Source organism: Propithecus coquereli, unplaced genomic scaffold, assembly GCF_000956105.1.
Source record: "Propithecus coquereli isolate 6110/MARCELLA unplaced genomic scaffold, Pcoq_1.0 Scaffold38, whole genome shotgun sequence".
NCBI classification, from domain to species: Eukaryota; Metazoa; Chordata; class Mammalia; order Primates; family Indriidae; genus Propithecus; species Propithecus coquereli.
Window position 1 is genome coordinate 9186272 of NW_012149507.1, and position 27921 is coordinate 9214192.

Sequence of the window (27921 nt, forward strand, 5' to 3'; positions counted from 1 at the left end):
CACCTCCACCGGTAATACCGCCACCACCTGGTATTTGCAGGTTACTTGGTGGGCGCAGCTCTCCAGGCCCACTGTCCCACCTAGTTTGTGCCGGCTGTGTCCCCAGTCCCCCACTCCTGACACCCTGTGCCACTCTGTATGTCACCACATCAGTCCATGTTTCCCTTCATCCTGGATTCTGGATCCTCTTCTCACCTGTTGGAACCCCACTTCTCTTCCTCCTCCTCCAGCCCCAGCACCCTCTTCTCCCCGGGGCCCTTCCACCTCCCAGCTTCCTGTCCTGGAATGTGGTCTCCATCCCACTCCAGGCAGAAGGGAGCAGATCGCTTTGAGAAGAGCGTTCTTGGAACCCCCACAGATCCTCTGCTTTGCCCTTGCACCCAGATGGGGCACATCCAACAGCGAGGGGACTTGTCCTAAGAAGGAAAAACATCTCCCTCATGGCTAACAAGCGTTTAAGTAGAGCAAACAAGAACATTTTGTTAGTGGTGGTAGTGTTTTTATTCAGCTCTCATTATGCAATTGCCAGCCCTTCAGAAGAGAGAGAAAGGGGTCAACCCCCACTTCTTCCAGCTTTTAACACAGCATTGTGAGCAGAGGAAGGGGTGGTTGTGGGAACAGGGGTGGGAGCGGAGCTGGGAAGAGAACGCGTTTTCCAGATTTCATAATATTCATTTGTTTCCTGGCATTAGTCTTCACGGCATCACCTTCTCTGTGCTCAGCAAACGCGGTGTGAACGCGCAAAGGACCTGCAGAGCCAGCAATGTGTGGCACAGAGCCGTGCGGGGAGGGAGCGACTGAATGCCAGCTACGTCCTTTTCCAGGGCTGCCCTGCGAGGTGCCACAAACTGGGTGGCTAAGAAAGGGATTCTCTTGCGGTTCTGGAGGGTGGAAGCACAGGGCCGTGTTTCCTCTGAGGGCTTTAGGGAAGAATCATCCCTCACCTCTTCCAGCCTCTGGTGGTTGCCAGCAAGCCTTGGTGTCCTTGGCTTGTAGCTGCATCACTCCAGTCTCTGTCTCTGTGGTCGCATGACCTTCTTCCCTGCGTGTGTGTCCAGGTGTTTCCACATCTCTCCCTCCTTATGAGGACATCAGTCTTTGGATCTAAGGCCCACCCTAGTTGTGTATGACCTCATCCTAACTCCATTACGTCTGCAAAGACTCCGCAGTAGTCCCCCATTCTCCACAATCCAAAAATATTAGATGGAAAATTCCAGAAATGAACAATTTGTAAGTAAGTGTTAAATTGCGAGCTGTTGTGAGGGGCATGTGGCATGGTGAAATCTCTCACTCTCCCCTCTTCCCAGCCTGGGATGTGTACTGGCCCTTGGTCCAGCGTAGCTACGTTGTCTACGAGACTTGCCCTGTACAATGTGACCATATAGGAAAAAACACCGTCTGTGTGGCGTTCAGGGCTATCTGCAGCCTCAGGCATCCACTGGGGATTTTGGGATGTAGCCCGTGTGGGTGGGGGGGACTACTGTACTTCCAAATAAGGCCACATTCACAGGTACTGGGAGTTAGGGTTTCAGCATGTCTTTTTGGGGACACAATTCAGCCCACAGCATGAGCATTTTTTAAGTGTGTTCTTGTTTCCTGGGCACGTAGGGAATGAACTGCAGAAGTTATGTGTGTGTGCCTGGTGCCTGATGTGCATCCCGGGCTGTGTTCGGGCATCGCTCACCTCTGCCCCTGTTGCAAATGTGATTTTCTTTCTCTGCCTCTTGGAGTTGCTTGCTTGTTTTTATGTCCTTCAGAGAATATTTTTGCTATCATGGAATATTCCACCTGGAAGAGATTGAACCTTCTCACAGCCAGCAGACACCCCCTAGGGGTCTGGAAATACAACAAGAAGCTGGTTTTTTGGCAAAAGAGGGAACACTGGAGGGTCCTAGAGGATGTTAGGCATTGCCTGGGTAGACGTTGCCAGCACTGGGCTGAGGGGTTGAAAGCAGATTCGGTGAGAGTGGGCCGTGGTGCTCTGTGGACTACGGGGGTCCTCGTGCAGCTCCGAGCTGTTGGGAACACTCCAGCGTCTTAGCAGCAAACTGTGGCTGTGGAAGCCCTGTGATCTGAAGCTGCAAGAGCCCTCGCACCAGAAGCACTTTCCTTAGAGCATGGAAACGAAGCTCCACGAAGGAGGAGGTTAGGCAGGGTTCCAGCTACACATCCTCTAGAAGCCCGCGGAAGCTTTGGAAAACATCGCGGATCCAGAGGCAGCGTTGCCCGTGTGGGCTGCAGCCCCGTGGAGCTTTTTCCTTTGCTGTTTTTTTTGTTTGTTTGTTTTAAACTCTGGCAGATGTTTGTGTGGAAATGTGACCTTACATTCCTTAAAGACCCATCTCCCTGGAATTAATTCCTCTTTTGAAGTCATAATTTTTTGGGCAACGTTTTCTGGTCATCTTGACTCCAAGTGTTACATGTCACAGATGGAGAAAATGATCTGAGGTTTCCGCGTGCCATTTGGGCATAAAAAGAAGGTATTAACAGCTACGGTGGTTGGAAGCAAAGACATGAAAGCTGCCTATTTCCAAAGCCTGCTGGTAGTGGAGTTTGGTTGTCTTTACGGCACCTGATTTAATTTTTTCACAAAGAACAGAGAGGTGCTTCAAGGAGCAAACAAAGCTGATTTTCTTCTCGGGCAGCTCCATTATGATGGATGTTTTCCCGATGCCTTTAAAGAGCAAAGCTGCACATTCATGGGAACCCTCCAGGTTGTAGACATCGCGATTGGTCACACAGGACCTGCTGTTAGAATCGTGCTGCTCAAGGTTGCTCGTGTAGGAAACCGAGACTGCTAGAGCTCAGCACTGGTCGATGCTTGCCTGCTCTGGCTAGGGCCTGCAGCCCAGGTGCCAGAACTACTTCAGGAAATATGTAAGAGGTGTTCTTGGGAGCTCCGTTTGCAAACCAGTGGCAGAGCCTCTGTGCAGGGCTCTCCTGTGGGTTCCTCCTCTGCCCCTGCGGAAAGTGGGAGTCCATGAGATCATGGAGCCAGGAAGAGAAGGGCCCAAAGATGTGGGCCCTGAATATCATTCCCTCCTCCCTCCTGCTGCTTGAGACTGGCCAACCAGGGAAGTACCAACGCTGCTGGAATTGTTGGGAAACAGTCCATGTTCACAGCTGCTAAACTTGACCTATGCAGCGGAATAACTTGTTTTTCTGAATGAGATCCTTGTCGTCAGCCTCCCCTGGACCTAATGGTGAGGACCACCCAGAGCGAGCACTTGCCTGATAGAACAATACAGCCCATTTACTAATAGGCACCTTGTGGTTGAAGCGTTGGAGACAAGACTTGGATTTCACTTGCATTTATATTCTCTCATTTTCTTGTTCTATTAAAAACGTCCAAACAAATTTGGTGTGTGGGAAGGACGGACACATTAGCATTGAGTAATGAAGAAAATGCAATAACACTAAGCCAGGGAAGTTTGTTCAACACATTCCTTCCTCTGTGTTGCAGAAGACATCGGTGCCGAGTGACGCGTGGAATGAGTAGTTCCAGACTTTTGTCCCAGGTGGATGGCGGGGAGTGGCAGTGGGGTGTGGAGAAGCTCTGTCCTTCCATCTGGAAAGGGGCCTTAGCTGAGCAGGGCAGGAATGTGGAGCCCCCCCGGGACTCCAGCAGCTCTGACGTCAGGGCTGTTATGATCTCTCACCCCCTGCTCCTCCCAGTGCTAGGCCTGGTGACCTGCAGGCCAAGCTGGAAAGCCACCCTAGAACAGACTTCTTGATGTCCATGAGGTCCACAGGTACCCAGTCATGCCCCAGGAGCTCTGATGGTGGTAAAGATGCGTCACCTTTGGCACATCACTTACTCATGCTGCCTCACCAGTTAAAGCGTTTAGAACCTGGCACGTAACTGGTACTTAATAAGCATTAGCTATTATTAATTCTATGTGTGCTTAGGTAAATTTCCACGGGCATTGCAACGGTAGAAGCTCTGTTGCTGGGCTCCATGTATGAGAGCCCAGGAACCTGGCTGGTGTTTAGCAGAGTGTGCTCATGACTTATTTAACCCCTGGCCCTTCAGGATTTGATGCCCCCTCTGGACATGCCACTTCTGTCCTTGCTGTAATAATCAGGGTCAGGGTCTGATGAGAAACATTTCTGTTCAGCAACACATCTGTGTCATACATGTGTGAGGTCCCTCCGCTGTCCTGCAGCACAGTGGTTCAGGTCTTAGTAGGCCTGGGTCCTTAGCACAGAGGTCAGAAGAGGTTCTGAATCCAAGTACTCTTCTGGCAAAACTGAACCTTAACCCAGGCAGCTGCTCTGCCGTAAAGACGGTTCGTATTTATTGAGTGTGTATCATTTGCCGGTCACCATTCCGAGGGTTCTCCCCATATGGACTCGTTTACTCTTACAGCATTCCAGTAAGACAGTTACTCATTTCATCCCATTTTTCAGAAGAGGAGACTGAGGCTTAGAAGAGTTTGTCAGCTGCCTGAGGTCAAACAAAGGTGACAGCTGGTATTTGAAGCTGGGAGTATTATCACTGTAGACGTGAACTCCTGTGGAGTTGACAGACAGCTGCAGCCCCGCCCCCCACTGAAGCCAGATACTCAGTGCTGCTCTGAGGCCCAGACTGTGTTTCAGTGACATCTAATGGACATTTATGGTGGGACCAGCATGTGCCACACTCCTGGACTGCCCCTCTAGAAGAAGAGGGAGGCAAAGGATTAGCAGCACTCGTCATATCAATGGCCTCCTGGAAATGTGGCAGGGAGTGAGGGCAGCATTGAAAAGGAAACAAGTAACTCAGTGCAGGGGAGGGGGACACTCCCTGGAGGGGACTTCTAAGCTATGTTTTGAAGAATAAATAGGAGTTTACCAGGTGTTCCAAGGTGGGACACAACAGGCCAAAGAAATAGCATGTAAAGCAGCGGTCCCCAGCCTTTTCGGCACCGGGGACCAGTTTCATGGAAGACAGTTTTTCCACAGGGTTAAGGGGAGGCAGAGCTCAGGCAGTGATGCGAGCAGTGGGGAGCAGCTGTGAGTACAGATGAGGCTTCGCTCGCTCACCTGCCCCCATTTCTAAGTTTCATGGAAGACAATTTTTCCATGGACCAGAGCGGGGTGTGGTGGGCTAGGGGCCAGTCCCTAACAGACCACAGACTGGTACCGCCGCTCTGCAGCCCAGGGGCTGGGGACTGCAGATGTAAAGGATGCACAGGCATAAAACAGCAGGATTTTTTTTTAAAGGTGGTACCAGAAGGACTTTGACGTAGGTGAATGGCTGAAATATGGTGCTTGCAGAGATTGGAGAGACAGCAAGAGCTGGGAGACACAGGGCCTGGTTTGCCATGCCGGGGAACCAGACTACATCCCAGGGATGTTGGCAATTTAATTTCATAGTTTCAAAAATAAGACTAAAATCCCCAGACCTCGATGCATTTAGTAATACAATTTTCCCTGGTCTTCTTATTACGATCATTGAAGGAAATGATGATAAAAACAAATAAGCTCCCCATATGATATGTATTGACCTTGTGCTAAGAAGAATGTTGTTTTTTAATCTCTTCCACTTGTTTCTCCTTTTTTTTTTTTTTTTTTTTTACATCAGCAATTCCCTTTGGCAAAAGTTATTCTCAGATGCCAGGATGAGTACTTTTGAAGGGTTTTGATTTTGTTTTTTGTTTTTTTTTTTTTTTAATGTTTTTTTAAGTGGCTTTTGATTGCATAAGAGCATCTTGTAGAATTGTTTCCAGTAGTATCTTTATAGCAGGAATGGAGGCTAAGACTGATTATGTAATTGTTCCCTTAATCTATTCTCAGAACCTAACATGTTGCCAGCAGATGAAAAACCTAATAATCATAATGCCATCAGAGTGTCTTTCCTGCTCGGAGTTTCTGGTGCTCTTGCTCTCGGATTGTTCACTGCAGAATAGAAATCAGGGGTTTAAATGTGGCATGACTGTTCGCCTGGCCCCGGCCACCCCAGACTCGGCTCTTGTCTGCTCCCTCTTGCTTGTACAGCTCACAGCCAGCAACTCTCCTTAGAGAAAGGATTCATGTATCCTCACCAGGGACCCTCGCTGGTGTCTCACATGTTAATATTCGGATGAGGAGAGGCTGCCTACTTCTGCGCTGAGGTTGCATTTTGCAAGGAGAGCAGAACACCATCTGTCAGAGGAGGTGGCGGGAGCGTGCAAATACTGCTGCGAATTCCATGAATGCTTAATTGCTGTAGTTTTTTTTTTAATTTGAGTCTTTGCATTTAGTTTTCTTTGTTGTTTGTTCTTTTTTTGTTTCTGTTTTTTAGAATAGTCCTTATCAGTGGCAGAAGATCCTTCTGTAGTATATTTTCAGTGCTGCCGTACCGCGACAGTACCCAAGTCGGGTATGTATATGCATGCTTGCTTTGTAGTTCTCTGGGTGAAAAGTTCTCTTGTCTATGTGCATAATGTGGCAACCCTTTCCATTTTTAAGAACTTACCTTGCTTTGACTCTGCAAATTCAGTATTTGTAAATTTAAAGGAAAAAAGGATGTTTCACTTTCTTTTCAGCCAGAAAGCTTCCTTGTTGTGTGTGCGTGTGTGTCCTCGTTATATTGCCTGTTCTTTCTCAATGTACATTTTGTGACCTTGTCCAATATTCTAAAATAAGAATATTACAGAGCCCACCATATCCCATGGGGCCATGCCAACTTTTGGGAAAAAGGTAGGTCTGGAAAGGAATCAGAGCAAACCCCGGGCTCAAGGTCAGAAACTGACCAGCAAGCTGGAGCTGCCACCCAGGGCAATGCCAAAAAAGTGGTACCAGGTTCAGACACATGTAACTAGCTACAGCCTAGGACCGCTCCCTTCACTAGATCAACATGCCCCTCCTTTTACTCTGGAAAAAGTAACTACTGAGGGTCCGTCCTTGCAAAGCCGCTATTCCTCATCACCGTCCCCAAACCCTGTGCTCGTTCATCCTCTGCATCTAGACTCTCGCGCTGCCTTCATCTTTGCACACTCCCAGCATCTGTGATCAGGGTGCTGCTGGAGTTGAGGGCAGGAGAGTTCACTGCACAGGATGTTGAGAGCATCATGGGATGTTGGCTCTGGCCTCTGGTCACTGTGACAGCCAAACACTGCAGACACATGATCCCTGCCCCCGAGGAGGGCATTGTGGCCCCTAGTGCAGATCTTCCATGTGTTCATCTTCCACATCTCTGTGAGCTCTGCCCCAGGCACTCCTGCTGGCCGTGACCTTCCCTTTCCCCCGTAGACCTGTCAGACGTATGGCCTGTTGGATTTACCTCACACTGGTCCTTATCTGTACTCTACACTCTCAGACAGAAAGCACATCTTTAATCACGGGATCCTGACTCACTCATTGATCAGACGTGTGCCTTAAAGAGCAATAATGATCATACTGTTTATTGAGCACACACTTTGTGCTGGGCCTTTATCATCATCTGCATCCTTACAACCACCTGGATGTTCTAGAAAAACTAACAGCAAATCCTGCAGCTCAGAGGTGTAAGGACCATCTGGAGGTGGCCAGCGGGCTGCCATGGAAAGCCATCGTGGGGAAGCTTCACCTGACCGACCTGCTGTGGCCCAGGTCTCGCTGTATGGGAAGAGCAGGCTCACTGCCTGGGAAACCAGCTCATACCAGCCCCCAGAGCTGGTGTGTGACCCCAGGGAGCCAGTTATTCACCTATTGCAAGTTGCGGCCTCAGCGCCCAGAATATTTGAGTGTGACCAACCTGTGCGCACACACACCTCCAGGGTATCTGTGTTCTCAGCAGAAGGCTCTTGGCCAACAGGTCCCCTCCTGGCCAGGGCTTGGATGGCACCACGGTGCCAGCTTCATTTCTTTGGGCTTCCCTGGCTGACATTCTGATTGGCACATTGTTTCCTTAGCTGTGTCCCATGCGTTCATTTATCAAGTGCTTGCTCTGTGACCAGGTACCCAGGACAAAGGCAGAGAAGGATGGACGGGGCTCCTGTCCTCATGAATTTACAGCTTAGCAGGAGAGACACGTTGAAATCACACGCACGATTAATTACAACTTTTACTAAATGCTAAAGACATCAGTCAGGTGACTGCTCAGTCTTCCTGGCCGAGGACTCATTCTGTTTCTTTAAGACAGTTTGGCTTCTCCACATTCTTGTCTTTGAAGTAGTTTCATTCTCAAAGAGTGATCTTAATTCCAAGTTCTAGGGTCCCCTCGATGTGGTACCCAAGTGCTTGTCCCTGTTTTATCAGATAAGATTGCTGATCATCAGGGCTTGAGGCCTCTCAGACATCAACTTTGGGCCAGAATGGGAACTTGAACCCCAGTTTGTCCAGCCATAAGTTTTCCCTGACCCACCCTGGCAGACAGGCAAGATAAGTGCCCCGTTTGTGGAAACCTTGCTGTGAAGGGACCTCTGCTCATATCTGCCTCCCAGGAGTGAGTGGGCCTGAGGTTCCCAGTGTGGCGCCTGGCATGCAGAGAGGTAGGTGTGGCCAGCTGAGCAACGACCCTGTATTTCTGCTAGCCAAAGAGGAGGGAGTCAGTGTGAAGAACTACGGAGATGGAGAGTTTTTCACTTGGGCAAATCACTTACCTTCTGTGGGCTTCCGTGTGCACCTTTATAGAATGGGGAAGGCAGATTACTACAGCACATCGTTAATTTGAAGATGATGGCATTTTCTACACGGCCAACAGGAATACATTTTGTTTTAAATTAGAGATCACCAAGTAGAGATCACCCAAACCATCTCCACTGGACATCTTGTGGATATGTGTGACCCTCCACACTTTCAAACCCCTCAGGGAAATGCCACCTGGTGCTAGAGACAGTGTCCCTCTGTGCCCCTTCCTGCTGCTGGGAGGGCCCCTCACAGGACTGCTGGTAGATTTGACTGGAGAAGCTCAGTGAGATGTGGGATGACAGGACGTCACCTTCTACATCCCAGACACGAGCAGATTCAAGTCCACCACTCCCCGAGTTTGATAGATGAAGAAACCAAAGTGCAGAAAAAGTTAATTTTCTATTAACAAAAACCATAATTGGATCCTTTGTCATACGTAACAGAAAAGAACATGCGCGTTTCTGTAGCATGTGCTACCTAAGTACCCACTTAAGAAACTGTGAGCATAATTCAAAATATTGTGATCTAGCAGCAGGATTAAGAAGCATTCTGCTTCTTTAACTTTTTAATGAGCAGGCATCCTATTTATAAAAACTCATTTACTATAATTATCTTAAGGATTTTTTTTTTTTTTTACTAGGAAACTGCTCAAATATACTAGTAAAAGTTTACTAGTAAATATAATATATGCCTATTAATATTTTAAACTACTTTAGCTTATGTGCACATTAATGCCTTTCCACTGTGCAAAATCCCTTTCCTTTTATGCTGAAGCTCTTTCTGTGACTAGGATAGAAGTCATAGAATGTCGGGAGTGGACAAGCCTTCAGAGATCGTGTGGTTTGACCTTCCTGTGTCACAGCTGAGGCTCGGGGTGAGGCTCACCCACAGCCCCTGTCCGCAGAGCCTGCGGCACTAGAACTCAGGACCCAGGCGCCCCCAGCCTGCTGACGCTGTGGTTTCCACCTCCTGTGTTTCCGTTGTACTTGCACGTGGACCAGGCCACATGTGCCTGATTATTCCAGAACACAGCCCCCCCCACACCCCAGTGAAGGGGATAATACACACACAAGAAAGTTCTAAAAACAGGAAACTCACAAGTTCATCCACTGGCGCCTTGAACCTCCGTCACATGGAAAGCGTCCATCAGGGTGGCCTGATCTTTCTGGGTTTGTTTTCTGGCTTCTGCTGCACTGGAGCTTCCCAACTCTGCTGCCCACATCTTGCCCTGCCTCCTGCCTGCCTTGGCCCACAAATTTTATTCTTGGTTTTAACTTGAACACTGATTTTGGTTCCTGACATCAGTGGACCAAAGCAGACAGACCCATCTTAGGAGAGGTTTTACTGTTCATTGATTCATTTGTTCGTGTATTAGGTCATTCATTCTGCCCCCAGTGGACGCAAAGTCCCAATGGGGGGACGGGTGAGTTAGCAATCCAAGACAGCCGGGCACCCCACGGACGCGCTGGAGAGCACTTGAACTGCCCACAAATCCTGGTCAGCACCCACCTTTACAGTAAATCTGCAGCCTTAAGTAAAAGCAAAGTGCTTGCTCTGCAAAGTCCCTTTACCGCTACCCATCCCTCCGAGTACGTGGCCGTCCTGGCACACCACCACTGTACTGCAGACTACATTCACTCAAAGTCTTTTGGGCACCTACTGTGAGCCAGGCACTGTCCAAGGCAGTGGGGATATGATGATGGAAGAGAAAACGTCTCTTTTCCTCATGAGCCTACTCTCTGTGTCCTCTGTCTCAGTAGGAGACAGAAATAAGCTAGTAAACAAACTAACCATCAAACTAGAAAGCAGTCGAATCCTAAGCAGTGTGTGGTTGGCACACGGAGGAGGGAGTTGACTGAATTCAGACAGAGAGATTGGGGTGTACCCCCCAGAGAAGACGGTTCTTCAGCTAGACTTAAAAGTGTGAGGCCTGAGAGACGTGGAGAAGGATTTGTCATCCTCAGTTTTGACTTCTGAGAATGATAGGTGGTGGTCCAGCTCCTCGTGAACTCCCGGGTGGGGCCTTCTGTGTTCAGAGATTCGGTGAAGCACCGGTCAAGCTGGAGTCCCTTTTCTCACTGACACTCGGTGTCCAGTCCTATGTGATGAGGGGCAAGGAGGATGGCTGGGGACAGGAGTGAGCTCTCCTGGGAGACCACGTCCTGGGGTGTCGTGGACTGTCATGGGCCCATCACTCAGCCCTCCTGAGTCTCAGTTTCCACATCTGTAAAATGGAGATGTTTAACTAGACTCTGCAAAGATCCTGTGTGCTCAAGTGGGTGTCCTCCTCCTTGCCAACGCTGCTAATGCAGAAGTGGTAAGCCTTGTTAAACAAGGAATTTATGAATGAGACATGCTGTTCATCCTCCCCATCTGTCAGCTTCTAGAGCTCATACCTGAATAATTAATCATCCAGTTTTTTAAAATCTGAGATTTTAAAAAATGCAGATCTGGTTGCTTTTTGCAATTTTATTTTCTGGTTGGGCCACAAGGATAGGGGCTTACTCACCCTGGACTTGAGAAGGATGGGAAATGTTCGGAGGTCATTACAGACCTCCAGGTTTGTACTACACTGTTAACAGGATCGTTCCCAAAGTGCTCTCTGGATCTGCTACTTGAAGCAGACTGCCCGATTAACAACTGCCGCAGTCTTCAAACTGCTCTTCCCGGCCTTGGTTTATAGGTATAGATGTTTGAGAAAAGAGCATATTTCCTTAAGATTAGCTGAGAGTATAGTCCAGTGTGTGAACATGATCTATAGTAGTAATAATATAAGCTGAAACCTAAATAATGCTTACGCATGCCAAGCGCTGTTCCACGCGCTTTATGTACGTTTACTTGTTTCCTCTTCCCAACAACCTCATGAAGTAGGTGCCAGTGTTAACCATCTTACTTGGGGAGGCTGGGGGCAGAGAGAGGCCCAGCAGCTGCCCCAGGGTGGGTGGCAAGGGCAGGCAATGCGGCTGCAGCTTTGCTGTGTGAAGTTCGCTGTTGGGGCCAGCTCAGCCCACAGAGGCTGGCCTGGAAGTGCCGAGTGTGTCCCTTCACGGTCACCCCTACAGGCAGGCTTGCTGGCTTAGAACTGGTGACAGGCAGACAGCTCTGGCTGACTGTCGTGCACCTGGTGAAGGTGGAGTTCTTGGACACATGAGTGCCACTCCTGGGGGCCCCGGCGGCAGAGCTGCTAGGCAGTGGCGTTCCGAAGGCTTAGGGGTCACTGGTTTACCCTGTAGACCTGGATGCTCCCAGGGCAAACCCCAGGCATCCTTGGGTGGAGTCTTGAGTGAAAAATAATCTACAACATTTCCCCATCTGAGTATTTGTCATCTTTAGACTAGGAAGGTGTGGGAGAGTGGGGAGCTGGTGACACGCCAGGTGCCCATGTGGCATTGACGCACCAGCTGTCCACAGAGGTGGGGGGGTTACCAGCTCCAGGCCCTGAAGTGCTGCCACTCGAGTCTCCCCCAGCACCCCCGGGAAGCGGGTTAGGAACTGGTAAGGGTCTTTCCCATGATACCATGCATGGAAAATTGGGAAAGGGTGCAAAACAGCTACCTTAGAGGATGACTGGTCACAGTACCAGACATGGCTTCACGTCGCAAAAGGATTTGTGGCAGGGCTGTGGGAAATAACCGAACTTTCTTAGCTGCTCATAAAATAATTGTTTGATTACATATGACACTTCAGGAAATCATGTGTTAGGTAAAATGAGATGCTTCTAATAAGGGTCCTTTTACTTTAGGAATTCAGTGTCTTGCCTGCAGCATGGACCCATGGTGGCCCTGCGGGACACAGAGTGGTGGAGTACGGGGTAGTGTACACTCAGCATCTCGAGTTGCAGGCAACAGAGTCCTCTCTGGTGGTTGGAATGGGGCAGTGGTTTTTAGATAGCTCACGGAATCTCCAGGACAGACAGAAACCTGCACAGATACCCAGGGACGACCCACAGCCACACCCTGGGGCCTCTCCGTGGAAACACTGCCGTTTGGGGCCCTGCTCCTGGCTTGCCAGAAGCTCTGATCTCCCCAGGTGTACTCATTTCCGCCACCAGGTTTCTCATGGGCACTTCCACTTGACGGAACCTAGGTCCCCTGGGGAAGTCTGGGAGATGTAGTTTTTAGCCTTCTCCTGGGTATTATGAGCTAGTCCGTGGTCTCTGCCACAGTGGTTCACCAGAGAATCCACCAGTCCCCAAACTGAACCTGGGGAGGCTGCTGAAGACCCCAACCCAAGGAGAACTCAAGGCCCTGATCCAGCCTCAGCCCCCACAGGGACCCCTCAGAGAAGCTCAGGAGGTCCCCTTGAAGAGAAGACAGATTCTAACCAATCTCCATAGATGTCCACGTGACCTTCCAAACCCCCGGGAGCTCCACGTTCAGCCGCAGCAGCTGTGCATAGCAGACAGCACCACCCCTCCTGCTGCCCGCGTCTGGTTCCTGCTCTGCCCGCCCAGTGCTCTCCCAATACCCCTGACCCCAGCTTAGATCTTCGATTTCTCTACTGTTCAGGAAAATGGGACCAAAGTTGGACACATGGGAGCTCTGTGCCCTTGGTGGCTCCACTCTTGTCTACTATCCTTTTTCTTGTTCGGGGCTCAGGCCTTCCCTCTCGTGGTCCCCCAGACTTACCAGTGACAGAGCCCCTTAGGCCTGGCCTCAGCCCTCCTTTCCATCTCTGGCTCCCAGCACAGCTCCTCAGGGACCTCCTTCTCTCCAAGTGGCTGTCACACCCACAGTGACAGTTTTTAAGCCTAAAGTGACAAAAGAGGGTACCGAGCCACACCTAGACACAAGTGCAGAGCCCCAGCTGGTCCTCTGCCTGGCCTCACTGGCCAGGTGACTCCCCCACGTTGGCTGCACAGCTGGTGTAGTTCTCATTTGCCTCTGCCAACACGACAAATCACGCATGCTGTGCACCCTTAGAACTACTCGCAGATACTTGCACCCTGAATGTTAAACCCAAGAATGCCGAGGCTTCTGCAGGCTTTGCCTGAGCCCCATTGGTGTCCCCGGCTTTCCACTGACCTGCTTACCTAGTCCTCTGTCAGCTCAGGTGGTCTGACCTTCTCCAAACCAGCAGCATGTGGCCAAAATATAGGTGAACACAGCCCTATTTTGAGCAGAACAACTCGTGATTTTCCTTTTATGTGTACTGCTTTTGTTTATGTGGACTGAATCTGGCATAGAGGTAGAAGAGGGCAATTTTCCCAGGCTTGGTTCTGTGGAGAGTGGGGAGCTTTATCCTGTCCCTGGAGCCCCTCTCTGTCTGGGGTGAATTGACACCCCTCCTTGGTCCTTCTCACCACCATCCACCCAGGCTTTCAGTCGAGTCCTCACTGCCAAGCCCAGCATGGCCATCTGCACAGGTGCACGTGGAGGAAGATGGCAGGCTTTATTGGCAGGCTCAGGCTGAAGACTGGCTGTGGGTTATGCCTACTGCTTTCAAATAACACAGCCACTGAGCCCAGAGTGCCACTAATCATTACGAGGATGGGTTGCATTTCATAACCCATGAGTTCAATGAACCAAAAATACTTCCGAGGATGTGGAATCCCTTCCTGCACATAAGGGCACTGCCACTTCTCCTTGGGGTGTTCCTGTGCTAATTCATTAAAGGATATTTGAAGTGGAAGATGATTCAGGAAATGCCAGTTCAAATGAGTTCAGTGATAAGGAGCACTGGTCTGCTCAAACAACTTTTAGAACTAGAAGGAACTTGGGAGCTGTCTATTGGTTTTCACTTTTTGTTGTTTGTTTAAGCTGCAGAAGCCATTCTTCCAACTCAGGTTTACACAGAACCCTGATAAATAAAACAACTAACCACAGAACAGTCCTGGAGAATTGGGAATGGGGACAAGAAGTCCACTCCTCCCTTCCACCTTCCATCACAGCCCCATTAGGGAAACCACAGTCCTCCGTCCTTGCCATCGCACTGGTGGGCATCTGAGGCCAGGGAGGCAGTGCGGCGCCTGGGAACGAGCTGGCAGTCAGGCAGAACCGTCAGTCCTGTCCTGGCAAATTAACTGGCCTAGCTGACCCCAGGTTCACTCTTCTACAAAATTGACCATCACGTCAACCTCAGGGAGTTCTAAGAGCATCAAATGAAATACTACATACGAAAGGTCTGCGTACCCGGCAGGGATGTACTCGATATTCGTTCAGTGATAGCTTCAGTTCCATTTTTGTCCAGTCACAGAGCTATTTTATTGCTCCTTCTAGATCTGCTCCAACATGGCAAATCCTGGTCTGGTTCAGGATGAGTTCACCAGCCGTGCAGTCCTACAAACACAGTGAATTCATCTTCAGATCCGCTTTTATTTGATCTTTTTTTGCTTGTTTATTTCTCAGTAGAACATGCTGATTAAACTAAATTTGAAAAATACATAAAAATAAAAGATGAAAATTACTGAGCCTCACCTAAACAAAGCCACTGTTACCATTTTGGTCTATTTCCTTCCAGTCTTTTTTCCCCCATTAGTGCATATACTTCTTTGGAACACGAGGAAATGATTGTTTTGCTTTGATCTTTCTTGCCAAATCCCACCTTTCAAAACAAACTAGTGGAAGCCTGCTGCAGAGAGGAGGAACAGATGTTGCCCATCTTTCTCACTATAACTGTAACATCAAACCTTCCCATAGCTGTAAACACTCTTCTCAGATGAAGCTTGTAAATTATGCCATTTTCTGGGAAGAGTCCCAGCCTTAAACCGGCTCCTCTTCCCTCAACTCACGGTTGCCAAGGCCAGCCTGAATCTCTTTGCCTTTTATCCACATTAGTCACGGCCTTCTCTTTTCTAGCGTGGATTTGTGGTTTGGCTTGGCGACCCTCAGCTCACAAAGCGAGTTGTGAGCAACTTTCTCGAGTCTCCGAAATAGGCAGAGCCCACTTAGTAAGCAGCTCATCTAACACCTCGGTCTGAGACCCCGCTCCTCCCCTGTCCTCCTGGCCTGCCGTGCCACCGCCATGGGGCCAGCTGGAAAATCTGGGAGCTGCAAAGAATTTATGGGCTTAGATGTAGAGAAAGGGAAGGAATTGTGGAAAACAGGAACCACTTAAGGGAAAGGATCCCGGATTCCTAAGAAGGAAAAGGAGGTGGAATAATGCAAACTTGAACATTAGCCTGTTGCTCAGGGGCAGCCCCAAACCAGGAAACCAAGAGAGAGATTCAACTTCCTCCTGTTTCTCTACCCTGTTACACCCTCTGACCTTTTGTTCCTATGACCAGAGCTCTTGCTGAAGGAGCCTTGTGTGGGCTAATCTCCATTTATAACATTACATAGATGGCAGAATGCATTCTGAGTCCCACATGCCAGCTCAAGAACTTTTGGAGCACAACCCACTGGTAAGTGAGAGTCCACAGGTGTTACATTGAGGGTTGGTCCCAGGATTGTCCCTGTGCATAAAGGAATCGGCACCAGCTACTGAATGTTCTTTTTTCCCTGAAATTTATGCACATGGGTAGGTATTTCTGTATATGTGGATCTGACCAGAAGAAAGTAGGAATGAACCTAGTTAACTTGTGATTGGGGCTTATGTGAAATAACCAAACCACGTGATCCCAGCAAAAACTGCTTCTGTGATGTGTGTGTGGGTATAGACGGGTTCAGATGACCACTCGAGTGAGCGGTGGTCGCTGGGTTAGCTGACTACACACGCGTCAGAGCCCAAGTGACAAAAAACATGGCTCCCCAGTGGAGGGCAAGGTGTCTCTAGGGGTGTGTTTTTAAATTGTCAACAGCTTCCACATGGTGTTTATGTGGGCATTTTGGCATTCGGGGCATTCAGATGAGGTCATCCGCTTGGGTCCCTTTCCTGAGTGTTGATCGCTTTGTGACAGGGAGAACAGCGCCTTCTATTCTTAGAGAGAGCCTTCGGGCCTAAATGCCCCCTTCCTCCCCACCCACTTTCCCCAGACAATTTTTGTTGTGGAAAATTACATATTCACAAATTGTGTTTCTTTCCTCACACCAAGCATATTCCCACACAGAGACAGATTCTGGAATGATCTCATAGATGAATCATGCCATTATCCGGCTGTTTATAGGAGCTGCCTTTAGACAAAGATTTTGGTGTAAGCTACATTAAGACCCCTTCATTGTCTGCCAGTTGCCCTTGGGGGGATGGCTGTCAATGAAGTGCTGAGTGTGAGACGGTCAGGACTTCTGATTTAACTTTTCTCCTGTCAGCTGTGGGCCTTGTTCCGTCGACTCTGACTGGAGGTGTAATGTGGTGCTTGATTCAAGCCAGGCGACCCGACCCAAGATGGCCGCTGCACTGCGTCTGAGGAGACAACAAATTGGCACTTCTTAAACTGAAATAAATACTTGTGTCGCTGAGTTCCAGTGAATGTGTGATCTCTTAATTAAAATTAGTTCATAAGCGGTCTTTCCTTCCTAATCCAGCTTTCAGACTTGCCTTTCTGTGGAGAAAATCTCCCTCTTTATTTTTTTTGACAGGTCTGAAAATCCTGTTAATATTTAATTGGCTTTTAAATTATTTACACATCAAAGTGTTCAACCTATTGTTGTCCTTTAAAAAGCAAGTGCCCAGTAGAGCTCCTGGCTGGCATTCTAAAGTCTTAAGCTTTGAGCACCATTAGGGAAATGATTGTGGGTAGAAGTCGGGACAGCCCCACCTTGGGAGCAAAAAGACCTGGGACCTTGTTCGTTGGCTCACACACACTTTTTCCATCTACTTCCCAGGTGTGAAGTATATAAACCGTACATCTTTTTTAAAAGAGTAATATTCATTAATCATCCTCCTGAGGGAAGGGCCAGAGCTTGCTTGAGCTTCATGTTATCTAATAAGGAATCTTGTTTGCCCATCAAGATCAGTTCGTTGCTCTATGGCTGTGTGAGTAGCTGCTTGGGCCTTTGTCAGTGCTCCTCAGAAGAGGAAAACAATAATCATTTCTCCTTTTACAAAAGGTGAAATCCAGAGTTGGTCGCTTTGTGGCTGATAGTGACCTAGTAATCCCCTTTGGGCACCAAGATATCTAGACTGGCCATCTGCTGTGATCAGGTGACTCCACAACTGCGCATATCTACTTAATGCTGGGGAAGCCAAAACTAAGACAGGGTCCAGGGCATTTCCAACATGAAGGTGCGTACAGGCTTTCGAGGAGAGCCGTGTAAAATGAATTGCGCTGCTGTCCTATGAAGGATAAGTTTACACGCCCCAAATGAACCAACCTGTTTTTCTGCTCCTTGCTTAAGGGTATAACTGCTGCTTGGCTGTCACCCGAAATGCACTTCGATCGTCTGTTTCAGTCCCTGCTTCTTCTCTGGACTCCTCTCCTGTCCCACCTCCAACTCTCCCACTCCTCCACCCCCGTGGGCCAGTTTTAAACATCAGCCTTTGTTTAAAACAAGAGAAAAACTACTTTATGTGTTAGAGTGAGCTTGTTGCCTACAGCCTCTGCAGAAGTTACCAAGCTTGCATAGAATGAGAAATCAGCTCTTACGGGTACCCAGGGCTAAGCTGCAGCCTTGCCCAGTGCCGGGGGAGGGAAGGAATCAGAACCTTGCATTGCCCGAGGTTCCTCACCAGTGGTTCAGTTAGGGTGTCCACGGACGTGAGATCACTTCCTATAACCTGAGTAACCATGTTACTGCATTTAAATCTTAATATACACAGTTTTGGACGATATCCACATCCGGTATTTGATCTTGGCTCTTCCATTTTTAAAAGGAGGTGGAATATAAATAAATTAATTTGAACTTGAGATGTATCTGGGAAAAACAATAACCTAGGCTTTACAAAGAAATTGAAAAGTCCAACTTCGGTTTGTTTTTAATTACTTTCAGCTGCAGTTCCACGTTCTCCGGCTCTGTCTCCTGGTGCTAGAGGGTTAATGCTGGCATTTGAGCCAAACAGATATTTCTATTTTTATATACCATTTTAATGAGAATTCAGAACAATGATCTTAGAAGGAAAACATGAAGATTTTATGACTACTCCACTGGGACTTCTGCTTAATTCTTTTTCACTGGAGTTTTTTAAAGATTCTTTTTGGGTGACTCTGCACCATTCAGAGTTCCTTTCTGCAGGCAACTCCAGCCTTCTAGGCTTCTGAAAGAGTGGGGCAGCAAAGACCTTGGGTCTTTTGCTTTGCACTCACGTAGGATCTGAGCAAATTACCTGATCTGTAGTGTTGGGTGGCATGATGTGACATTGCTGTTTTTGTAGGTCAAATACGGCCGAAGAATGGCAATTTTATGTGATTCATGTTAATATCAGGAAGTTTCAGTGACATCAGAGCACTTAGCTTAAGAAAATCAACCCAGAGAAGTTTGTCAGCCTCTTTGTAAGACGTGTTTTTCAGCTCCTGAGAGTCTTAATATATACAAATTCAAACGCTATGAAAAGAAACTGCCATTATTAGAAACGGCTTAAACGAGATGTTCTTCATTTTCTGTGGACAGGTGGCTCAGTAAGCATCTGTGTGTGCTTGTGTGGTCTGAATCCAACCCCCCAGAATGGCAGCCCCGAAGTTAGTGACGGCCTCTCCCAGAACCTGCGGGAGAAAAAGTACGGGAAAGCGTGCCCTCGGCCGCCACCCCGTCAGTGTTCTAGAGCTGTTGTGATATTTGTCATCATGTCGGTGAAGTTTTGAAGTGTGAATGTGGTGGAAACGAGTATCTTGAGTGTGCAAGAAATACCTCATTTCTTTTCATCTACTTGGTATGAACTATTAGCCCCCCTCCTACAAGGCTGAAGGAAAGTTCAAACTCAGTTATCACTGGGCATCCCTCCCCACCCCCCTCCAGAACGGCGTGAGGGGCCTGGAGTCTCCCATAATGTCTAGGATTTGGGGAGCACGTGCTGGTTATTGTTCCTTGGTGGACTCCAGCATTGCCAAAACCCCGTCACTCCTGCCCCCGTGACCCCTCCAGGCAAAAAAGATCTGCTACTCCGTGCCACGTGTGGGATGTAAACTTTTATCACAGCTGGGAGCCCTGGGCTCTCGGAGTGCCGATCGGGTGCAGGGCCTGGGTCCCCTTTGATTGTGGACCCCACGGGCATTGCTTCCCTCCCTACCGAGGGTAATCCTGCGGCGTTCCTCCATCTGCAGGGCCTGGAGGTGATGGGCGGCAAAATGGCCAGGCCACTTTGGAGAAGAAAACTGGGAGACCAAATCCAAGTCATTAAATATACATGACGATGTTATCTTGCCATAGGAAGTTCTAAATTAATGGTAGCCAAAGTCCTTACAAGGAAGCACTAAGACTTAGTCCGGTACAGCAGTCACTAGCCACGTGGGGTGTTTACATCTAAACTAACTAAAATTGAGTAAGATTGAAAATTCAGTTTCTCAGTCAACTGGTCATGTTTCAAGCACTCAGGTGCCACATGCAACCACCGTATGGGACAGGGCAGATAGGGGCATTTCTGTCATCGCAGGAAGTTCTGTTGCAGGGCGCCAGTCTGTAGTGAGCCATGTGTGTCTCCAAGAGCAGTTTGAGGGTGGACCCACTATTCTCGCTTATTTTCTTACTCTGCTTGGCCTTAGCTTTTTAGAAAGTAGCATGATGTAAGTAGAGAGCCAGTGGGAAGTGGTGCCTGCAGTTGTTCCATTAACTCTCGAAAGGTCGGTTCCCGTGGGTAGGTGGTGGAACCTTGCCTGTCCCTCTTTCCCTTCCATGTGCTCCCAAGCGTCCCTTGGGCACTTGGACAATCCACTGGGTCTAAGAATCCCTGTATCTTTAAATAGGGTTTGGAGTTTATGTCATGGAGAGGAATCTTGGATTTTTTATGTGAGCACATAAAATATATTTTTTGTTACGACTTCATTTCCCGTGGGGGAAGCACCAAGAAGGGGAGTGTGGGAAGAGGCACGGCTGGTTTAGTTCCGCTAACTGTGATGTGCACATTCAACAGCCAGCCGACAGCTAGCCAGCCGGCCAGGGCAGGGCTGCCCCAGGGAAGTAGTGAGCCTGGGAGCAAATGGAAGACAGATGAAAAGGGGACCGGTGGCAAAACACCCACGTTCCCTCCGTCTGTGTAAACCAGTACTGGTGAGACAGCAAAGAGCCGGGCTACCTCCCCTCAGTAGATACTTCCTTTGGCGTCTTTACATATCAGACGTTGTGTAAACGGGACACGAAAGTGGAAGGAGACTACGTTCCTGCCTGCAGCCAGCTCTGCATCTGGGACCACTCTTAATATAGGCTTATTTTCATGCTCCTTGTTTCCCCTGGCCTTCTCACCCCAGGAAGATAGTCCCTGCTTTTTATTAATTTCAGCTGTAAATAACACTCGCCATCTAGCAAAATGGAAACAAGGAGAAAATTAGGAGTTGGGAATGTGGGGAACATTCTTGCTGGGTTTGGCTTTGGGAAAGTAGGAAGTCCATGGAACTGAGCTGCAACAGGTCCTTGAATGAAACAGCTGCTCTTTTGTCGCAGCTCACCTCCTGTTCCACCTGTGGTCGGTCCCCGGACTCCCCAACCTCCACAGGGATTTTTGCCTCGTTGCCTTGTTCAGGTGTTTGCTTTGTAGTCATTTCCCCGTGTTAGTGCCCTGACGCATTCTTCTTCTTCATCCTTAATTGCTGTAGGAAGTCTGAGAAGTGTCCTGGTAGCAGGTGTATTGTCTTGGGGGTGTGAACAGGGGCTTGATTGTTGGCTTTTTTTCTGCTTGACTTTGGTGTTGATTCCCAAAGGGACTCACTCCAGAGATGTTTGGAGCGTGGCGCAACCACAGCCTCCCAGGGAGAATGCTGCACAAACATAGCACTTGGTGCACAAGGTCTTGGGTATTTATTTTGAAAAACTGTCATTAATCAGTTTCTGTGTTATAGGTTGGATAAGGGAGCCAGTTCATCCGTGGAATGCCCAGAGACTGCGGCAGTGGCTCAGTAGAGTCAGGGAATCCCTGCTTTTCCTCCGTATTTGGGGATAGCTTTCTTTTCTCTCTTCTCTCCACTCACCTGGTTCCCTTTCTCCCTCTCTCTTTTTCCCTGATTACCTTTGTCTGGGAGCATGTTGCCTTTACCTTGTATTTGTTCTTGCTTAGGTTTTAGGAGATGGACTCTGAATATGGTGCCTCCCTCCGGGCCACACAGCACGTTTGCTGTCGGTCTGAGGGTGGCTTGGACTAATAAGCACTGAGTGTCATAGAGACAGAAGCTGAAGACACTCATTCCCAAATGTGGCTGCAATTTAGAATCTCCTGGGGAACATTTGAAATTCCTGAGGCCCGGTCACACCCCATGCCGCCTAAATCAGAATGTCTGGGGTTGAGAGCCAGACAGCCGTTTGTCAGAGATCCCCAGGTACTTCTAATAGTCAGCAGAATTTAAGAATTACTGTAAGGGAAGGGGATGGCCCTGGGACAATGTGAGCAGTGACACCTGAGCGTAGTCACAGCGAGCCCATCTTCCACCTCCAGGGTAAAATGATCCACTGGAAAGAGCATCGGTTGCAAAACCAGTTGCTCCAACCTGCTGCCCTGGTGACCTTGGCAAGCTGTTTACCTACTTGGGCCTCAGTTTCCTCCTCTGTAAAATAGGGTCATGATAGTAGCACCTTTCTCATGGAGGCGTCTTAAAGAACCAAAGAGATGCTGTGTGAAAGTCTTTGGAAATGGTCAAGTGCTATATAAACCCTTGCTGTTAGTGGAGATTATTCTTTTATAAAAAGATACTCATTTTCCAGGTGGCCTGGTAAGGTAGAAGGGGTTACTACTGTGGCATTAATTCTTTCATTACCAGCAATAAACCCGATACCTGTTTAAAACAATTTATTTCTCCCTTCTAAGAAAGGGGAGTGGCACAGAGAGGGGGTCTCACCCCGTGTTAGAAGGAACCCAGGGGCTAGTGCCCAAGAGAACCATCACCCCACCGTGCTCAGGGACTGTCCCTGGCTTCTTACTGGCATCTCTAGGGGGGGATATCTGTAAACCATAGGCTTCATCTTCAGGCTTTCTGTTCAGTTGGATTTCGTTTATGTAACAGCAGATGACAAGGTAGAACTGCCCACAGCGCACCCCTGGCAGGCCCTCAAGGAGGGACAAAGGGTTGTCCCATCCACCAGGGCCACTTGGTCATTTTTGTCAGTGTCTTGTGCAGTAAGCATCATTGTGGCTTTTTGGGGTGCACACAAAAGCATTTTTTCCTCTGGCTTGTCCTCCTAGGGATTTGAAGTTGGATGGAGGGAGACAGTCAGCTGGTGCCGTGAGCTTGAAAGAGATCATTGGTCTGGAAGGTGTGGAGCTGGGTGCTGACGGGAAGGTAAGGCCACCTGGCTTCCATTCTGGGGCAGGTTCCCTAGGCACGTGACGCCAGCCTGCCCCAACGTGGGGTGGAAATCCACCAAGCCAGTGACCCAGTAGCAGCGTGGTGGGATTTCCCAGAGCACGTGTTTTTCTCTGCCAGTGCTGTTTACAACTGAATATGCCGTACCTACGACCATCTCATGAGCTCACATGCGTGCTCCAGGAGGGAGTGATGGACGGTGTGAACATCCACTAACTCGTGATGTCAGCAAGCAACACTCCGGCTACTAGAAAGTGTTTTAGGTTCCTGTGGTCCTGAGAAGCTAAGAGTCCCTCAGCCTTACACAATGACCGCCAAGCAGCAGGACTGTCCCATTACTTTCATCCACATGCAGTGAGCTTTGGGTTTGGTGTCTCAGGAGTGAAAGGTTGAAAGATGAACTTGACCTTTTTGTGCTGAGTCCAGGTAGCCTTCATAAACCCTTCCAAAACTTGTTTATGGCAGCAGCGCAGGTGCTTCTTAGGGAAACTGTCCCGGGATAGTGAACAACACTTCCCCTACTGCTCCCAGAGCAGCTGGTTCCTCTGCACCCCAACCATCATCCTTGAGCTCAGGGTAGGGTGTGTGCGAAGTGCTTTGTCAAATACGTTCATATTTCTGCCATGTATCAGGAATAGTCAGACCAAGTGGCATAAATTAAAACTATGCATAACCTAAAGTCAGTTCTGGTGAGGTGTTGGCACACATGAGTGCCAAAACAAATTTCATTTTTTAGATTTCATTGGATTTTAAAATGGCAATGTGAGAACGTGGACCTGAACTCGGGGTGGCAGCTGTAGCTTAATCAGAATGCAGACCTGGCATTGCCTGGGAATAATCACTGGCCTGTTTTGTCTTCACCTTTTAGACTGTTTCCTATACCCAATTTCTGTTACCCACAAATGCCTTCGGAGCCCGGAGAAATACCATAGACTCCACCTCCTCCTTCTCCCAGTTCCGTAACCTGAGCCACCGCAGCCTCTCCACGGGCCGGGCGAGCAGCACCCAGGGGAGCCTCGACACAGGTAACCTCGGCCCCGCCAGGTCCAGGGAGCTCATGGCAGGAGGTGCTTCAGCTTACAGCGTGGTGCAGACTGGAGGACAGGTGCCCGCAGGTGATGTGACTTTTAGGAAAGCCTGGTGTCAGGCCGTGCAGGCTCAGGCCACAGGTGAGCTGTCTCTGATTCGAAGCCTCAGTCGCCGACTGCCTGAGCTTCCACACTGTGACCTGGTTCTGTCCTGCATTTTCATAGTGCTCAAGTTTGTCTTTTGGCTGTTGTTGTTGTCGTCGTTGAAATATTCGGGCCCTGAAGTGCAGGATCAGGTGTGAAAGTTTCCTTTGTGATTATCAGAGTGGGTGAGCCAAGTTGGTGGCTGGGGGAAGACTCACGTGCTTCTACTTTCACCTGTGCAAACCCTTGTAAGAATTGATACAAGGGAGAAAACTGTTGATGAAGCCGTCCTCATTCTCCTCTCAGAGAAATTCAAGGTGAATGTGAAGATCTCTATATCTGCCCAAGTGCTGAGTTCTGAAGTCCTGTCCTAATGTTCTGGCCACCTCTGGTCATTTACAGCTGTGTGCATTGGTGGCTGCTGTGATTTATGTTCATACAGACACAATAGCTTGCCTGGAAGCGTTCGTACCGCACAAATCATGCTTCTCAGACGGCACGACTTGAGTCTACTCATTTGATCTGTGGGTTTAGAAAATGAGCCTCTTTGGGGCCACATTCTGTAATATAATCTGCAAATGCTCTCTGCATCTTGCATGCTCTGTGAAGTTTTGTGCTCTCCTGGGTCAGGGAGAATAATATGTAATTCTCTGAAAAGGGAAAAAATGTCAGAAAGTTAAGCACTTGGCGAACCCTTTTGAAGGGGCAATACATGTCACCAGCATGCAGAGGTGACTACCAACGGTCAGCGAGCAAGGTGATGCTGAGCTAGAGCCCTGAAGCCAGCCCTTCTCTTCCTAACTCCACTTGGCGTCCTCCCAGCTGCCTCTGCTTTGGAGGGTCCAGGGCCCCTAATTATCATTTTACCTGTGATCTTCAGGTAGTGACCTGGGAGACTTTATGGACTATGACCCAAATCTCTTGGATGACCCCCAGTGGCCGTGCGGGAAGCACAAACGCGTTCTGATCTTTCCTTCATACATGGTGAGTAGCTTCGGGTGGCTGGCTGTCTTGCCTGCCCCTTCATCTGTCCCGGCGTGGCTTGGAGCTGGCTCGCTTGCATTGACAGACAGGCTGGGGGCCGGTGCAAAGACTGCTGTGCCTGGGGGACCTTCCGGAGGAGCTCCCAGTGTGGGTGCTTCCACGGAAGGCCTGGCACCTGCCTAGTGTCCAGAACCCTGCTGGTCACCCGGCCTGTGAACACCACTTTCTGGGCACTGGCGAAGCCTGGGTTGCGGGTGTCTAAAGTCATCAGCTGAGGTTGGGGAGGACCCTCACCTCTGAGGGGGCAGGTCTGAGCTTATGCGTCCACAGACCCCACTGCGGGAGGACCAGGCCCATCCCTGGGAGTGCTGAGTTCAAGTCCAGCTCTGTCTGGAGCTCCTCAATGGTGTAGGCCTCCGTGTGCATTCTGAGCAAACATTTGGCACCAGCCTGGGGATGATAGAATTATCTCTGGGAAAGTGAAAGTAGGACACTGTGGGTGTTAAATGCAAAACCTTTCTCTGCTGGCTTTTTTTTTTTTTTCCCCCTCGGACTCTTCCTGTTTTTCCCTGTGTGCAATTTTGGTTTCTGCTTTGGCTGACCACCGTTTCCCACCGCTGAGGGCTGCTGTTTCTCCAAACACCAGAGGGGCCTGCTGGGGTCTTTGGGCTGACTTGCCCTGACTCGGAGGCAAGCAGAGCCCCAGCTGCTGTGGGAGGAGGGGAGAGCCAGGCTTTCATGGGAAACGGATCGACCCGGCCTGCCATGCCCAGCGTCGGGTGGGAGAGCTCTAACCCAGCACGTCCCCACTGCCTTCTGCATCCTGGCCCACAAGCCAGGCCCCGGGGGTGACACGGGGTGGCACAGCTGAGCACTTCCTCCCCTGGTTCCCTCCCTCATGCTCCCAGACTGTGCGGCTTTCAGGAGTGAGCCAGAGAGTCCTTTCTCTCTTCTGGGCTCTCGCATCTGCAGTAGCTAGGGTGGGCACCATCCCCACGTGCTAAGGGGGCAGCCAGACCTGCAGTCAGCTCAGCATTCTCAGCTGTTTGTCAGAGAAACTCCAGGCAGAACTCGGGCCCTTGCCAGTTACTTCCAGCACATACCCTCTTGTGATCCAGCATGTGGTTCAGAGCTCGTTCTAATACGCCACCTGGAGTCGGAGTGCACTGGAGTCGGTCACTGGAGAATGCGTTCCACTCAAAGGCAGTTTAACGTTGCCCCACCCCTCCCTCTCCCACAGCGCCCGCCAGCTCCTAACACAAAGCAAAACCATTCTTCCCACTCTGTGACCTGTTCAGGAAAACCCAGGGCTTATTCCTCTTCCCCAGAGGCTGGCACATAATAGGTGGTCAATACATGACCAGAGTCATTGCGCTCATATTAGGGAGGGAGCAACTGAAAGGCTGTCACTTGTATAAGAATAAAGATTCTTGATATGGTTCGCTGCTTTATTTATTAAAGTTCGTTTGATTTATCACGTAACTTGGGCAGGAAACTGTGGCTCAGGGAGTCCGAGTCCTGTCTCTCACAGTTAACAGACAGGAAATGGGGCACCCGGGCTAGAACCCCTGGCTCAGGGCTCTTTTTCCTTTGCCTGGTAGTCTCTGAGTCCCACACCCCTTAGCAGGCAACGGCAGAACTGCCAGCCTGAGGGTAGGATGTGAAAATGATTCTTCAGGCCAACAGTTTCACAAATTCCCAGGTAAGCAAGAGAATGAGAAGGTGCGCTATTTCTGATTGGCATTGGGGTTTGGCAGGGGACACCCCCTGCAGACGTGTCATGCCTGGTCATACCGTCGACCTCCCCTTTTATAGGCCTAGTGTCAGGCTGGTGCCAGATCTGATTTTTTTTTTTTCCTTTAAGTGATTTCATCGGGAGCTTTGAGGTTTCAGGCTGCGATATATGTGTGCATGCAGGCGCACGTGCACACAAATAACTCTTCCGCCTTGGACGGTGTGCTAGAAGACTTGCCAAGTCAGCACATATGTCCTACCCTCCTCATTTCGTGTTCCCAAGTGGATCGTTTTTCATTTCACCGCACTGGCTCTGCAGCCTGTATTTCCTGTAATAGTTCGTGTTTCAGAGAATAAAATTGCTCATGAGCTGCATTTTCCTGGTCAGCTCCATGAGACCTACGTCTCCTATTCTGGCCACAGATGTTGGTATTTTGATAAAATGTGGAAAATCCACTTTTCACCATTTTCATCTAAGTTATGGACAGAGCGTTGTGTGTCGCAGGGGGCCTCACCCAGCTCCCCAGAGATTTACTTCCTGGCAGCAGGCATGGATTGCGGGGCTGTTCCTCATGCATTTGCATTGAACGTGTAGGAGAAAGAGTGGGGCAAGGGGTTGTGTTTGTTTGTTTGCTTTATGTTTGTGTGTTGGGCAACAGGTATGGAACTGGCCCATTCAACAAGTATTGATTGAGGCCCTACCCTGTGCCTGGCGAGGTGCTTCCTTATCCAGTGGAGACCGAATCAGCCGCAGACCTGTTCTCCTCCACCTTGGAGGAAGTGGAGAAGTCAGGCAGTAAACAAGTAGACAAATCACCGTAGTGGGGAGGGGGGTGAGGACGAACCGTCTTGGAAAAGGGGTAGGAGATGACCGACGGGGAGGGTCGGAGGTGGCCAGTGGGTGGGCCTCAAGGAAGGCTGCCCCGGAGAACGGCACCGAGCATGAGAAGCAGCAGCCGCACCAGGATTTAGGAGGGAGAAGGGAGAGCCCGTGTGGGAAGACCCTGAAGTGTGAAAGAGGTAGGTTTTGTGTAAAATCGGTATTTCTAACAGTAAAAGTCCCTGCCTGTCCCTCTATACACACACACACACACACACAGATCAAGCCCACAGAACAACCCTGACAAACCTTCCTCCCCACTAAATCGGCCCCAGGTTCAGGGAGCTGCACCTGAAATAGGCCGCTGACTCCTAAGTTGC

The 27921-nt window shown here is 49.4% G+C and overlaps 1 protein-coding gene across 1 annotated transcript in view; it reads left to right on the forward strand.

The window, feature by feature from the left end:
* The window catches only part of CABLES1 (Cdk5 and Abl enzyme substrate 1), a 103390-nt gene that overhangs the window by 59907 nt on the left and 15562 nt on the right, over nucleotides 1-27921 (forward strand). The window contains exons 4-7 of the mRNA XM_012652090.1: nucleotides 6266-6343; nucleotides 22711-22807; nucleotides 23700-23856; nucleotides 24884-24987. Coding sequence (XP_012507544.1) covers nucleotides 6266-6343; nucleotides 22711-22807; nucleotides 23700-23856; nucleotides 24884-24987 — 436 coding nt within the window. The remainder of the gene's footprint in view (nucleotides 1-6265; nucleotides 6344-22710; nucleotides 22808-23699; nucleotides 23857-24883; nucleotides 24988-27921) is intronic.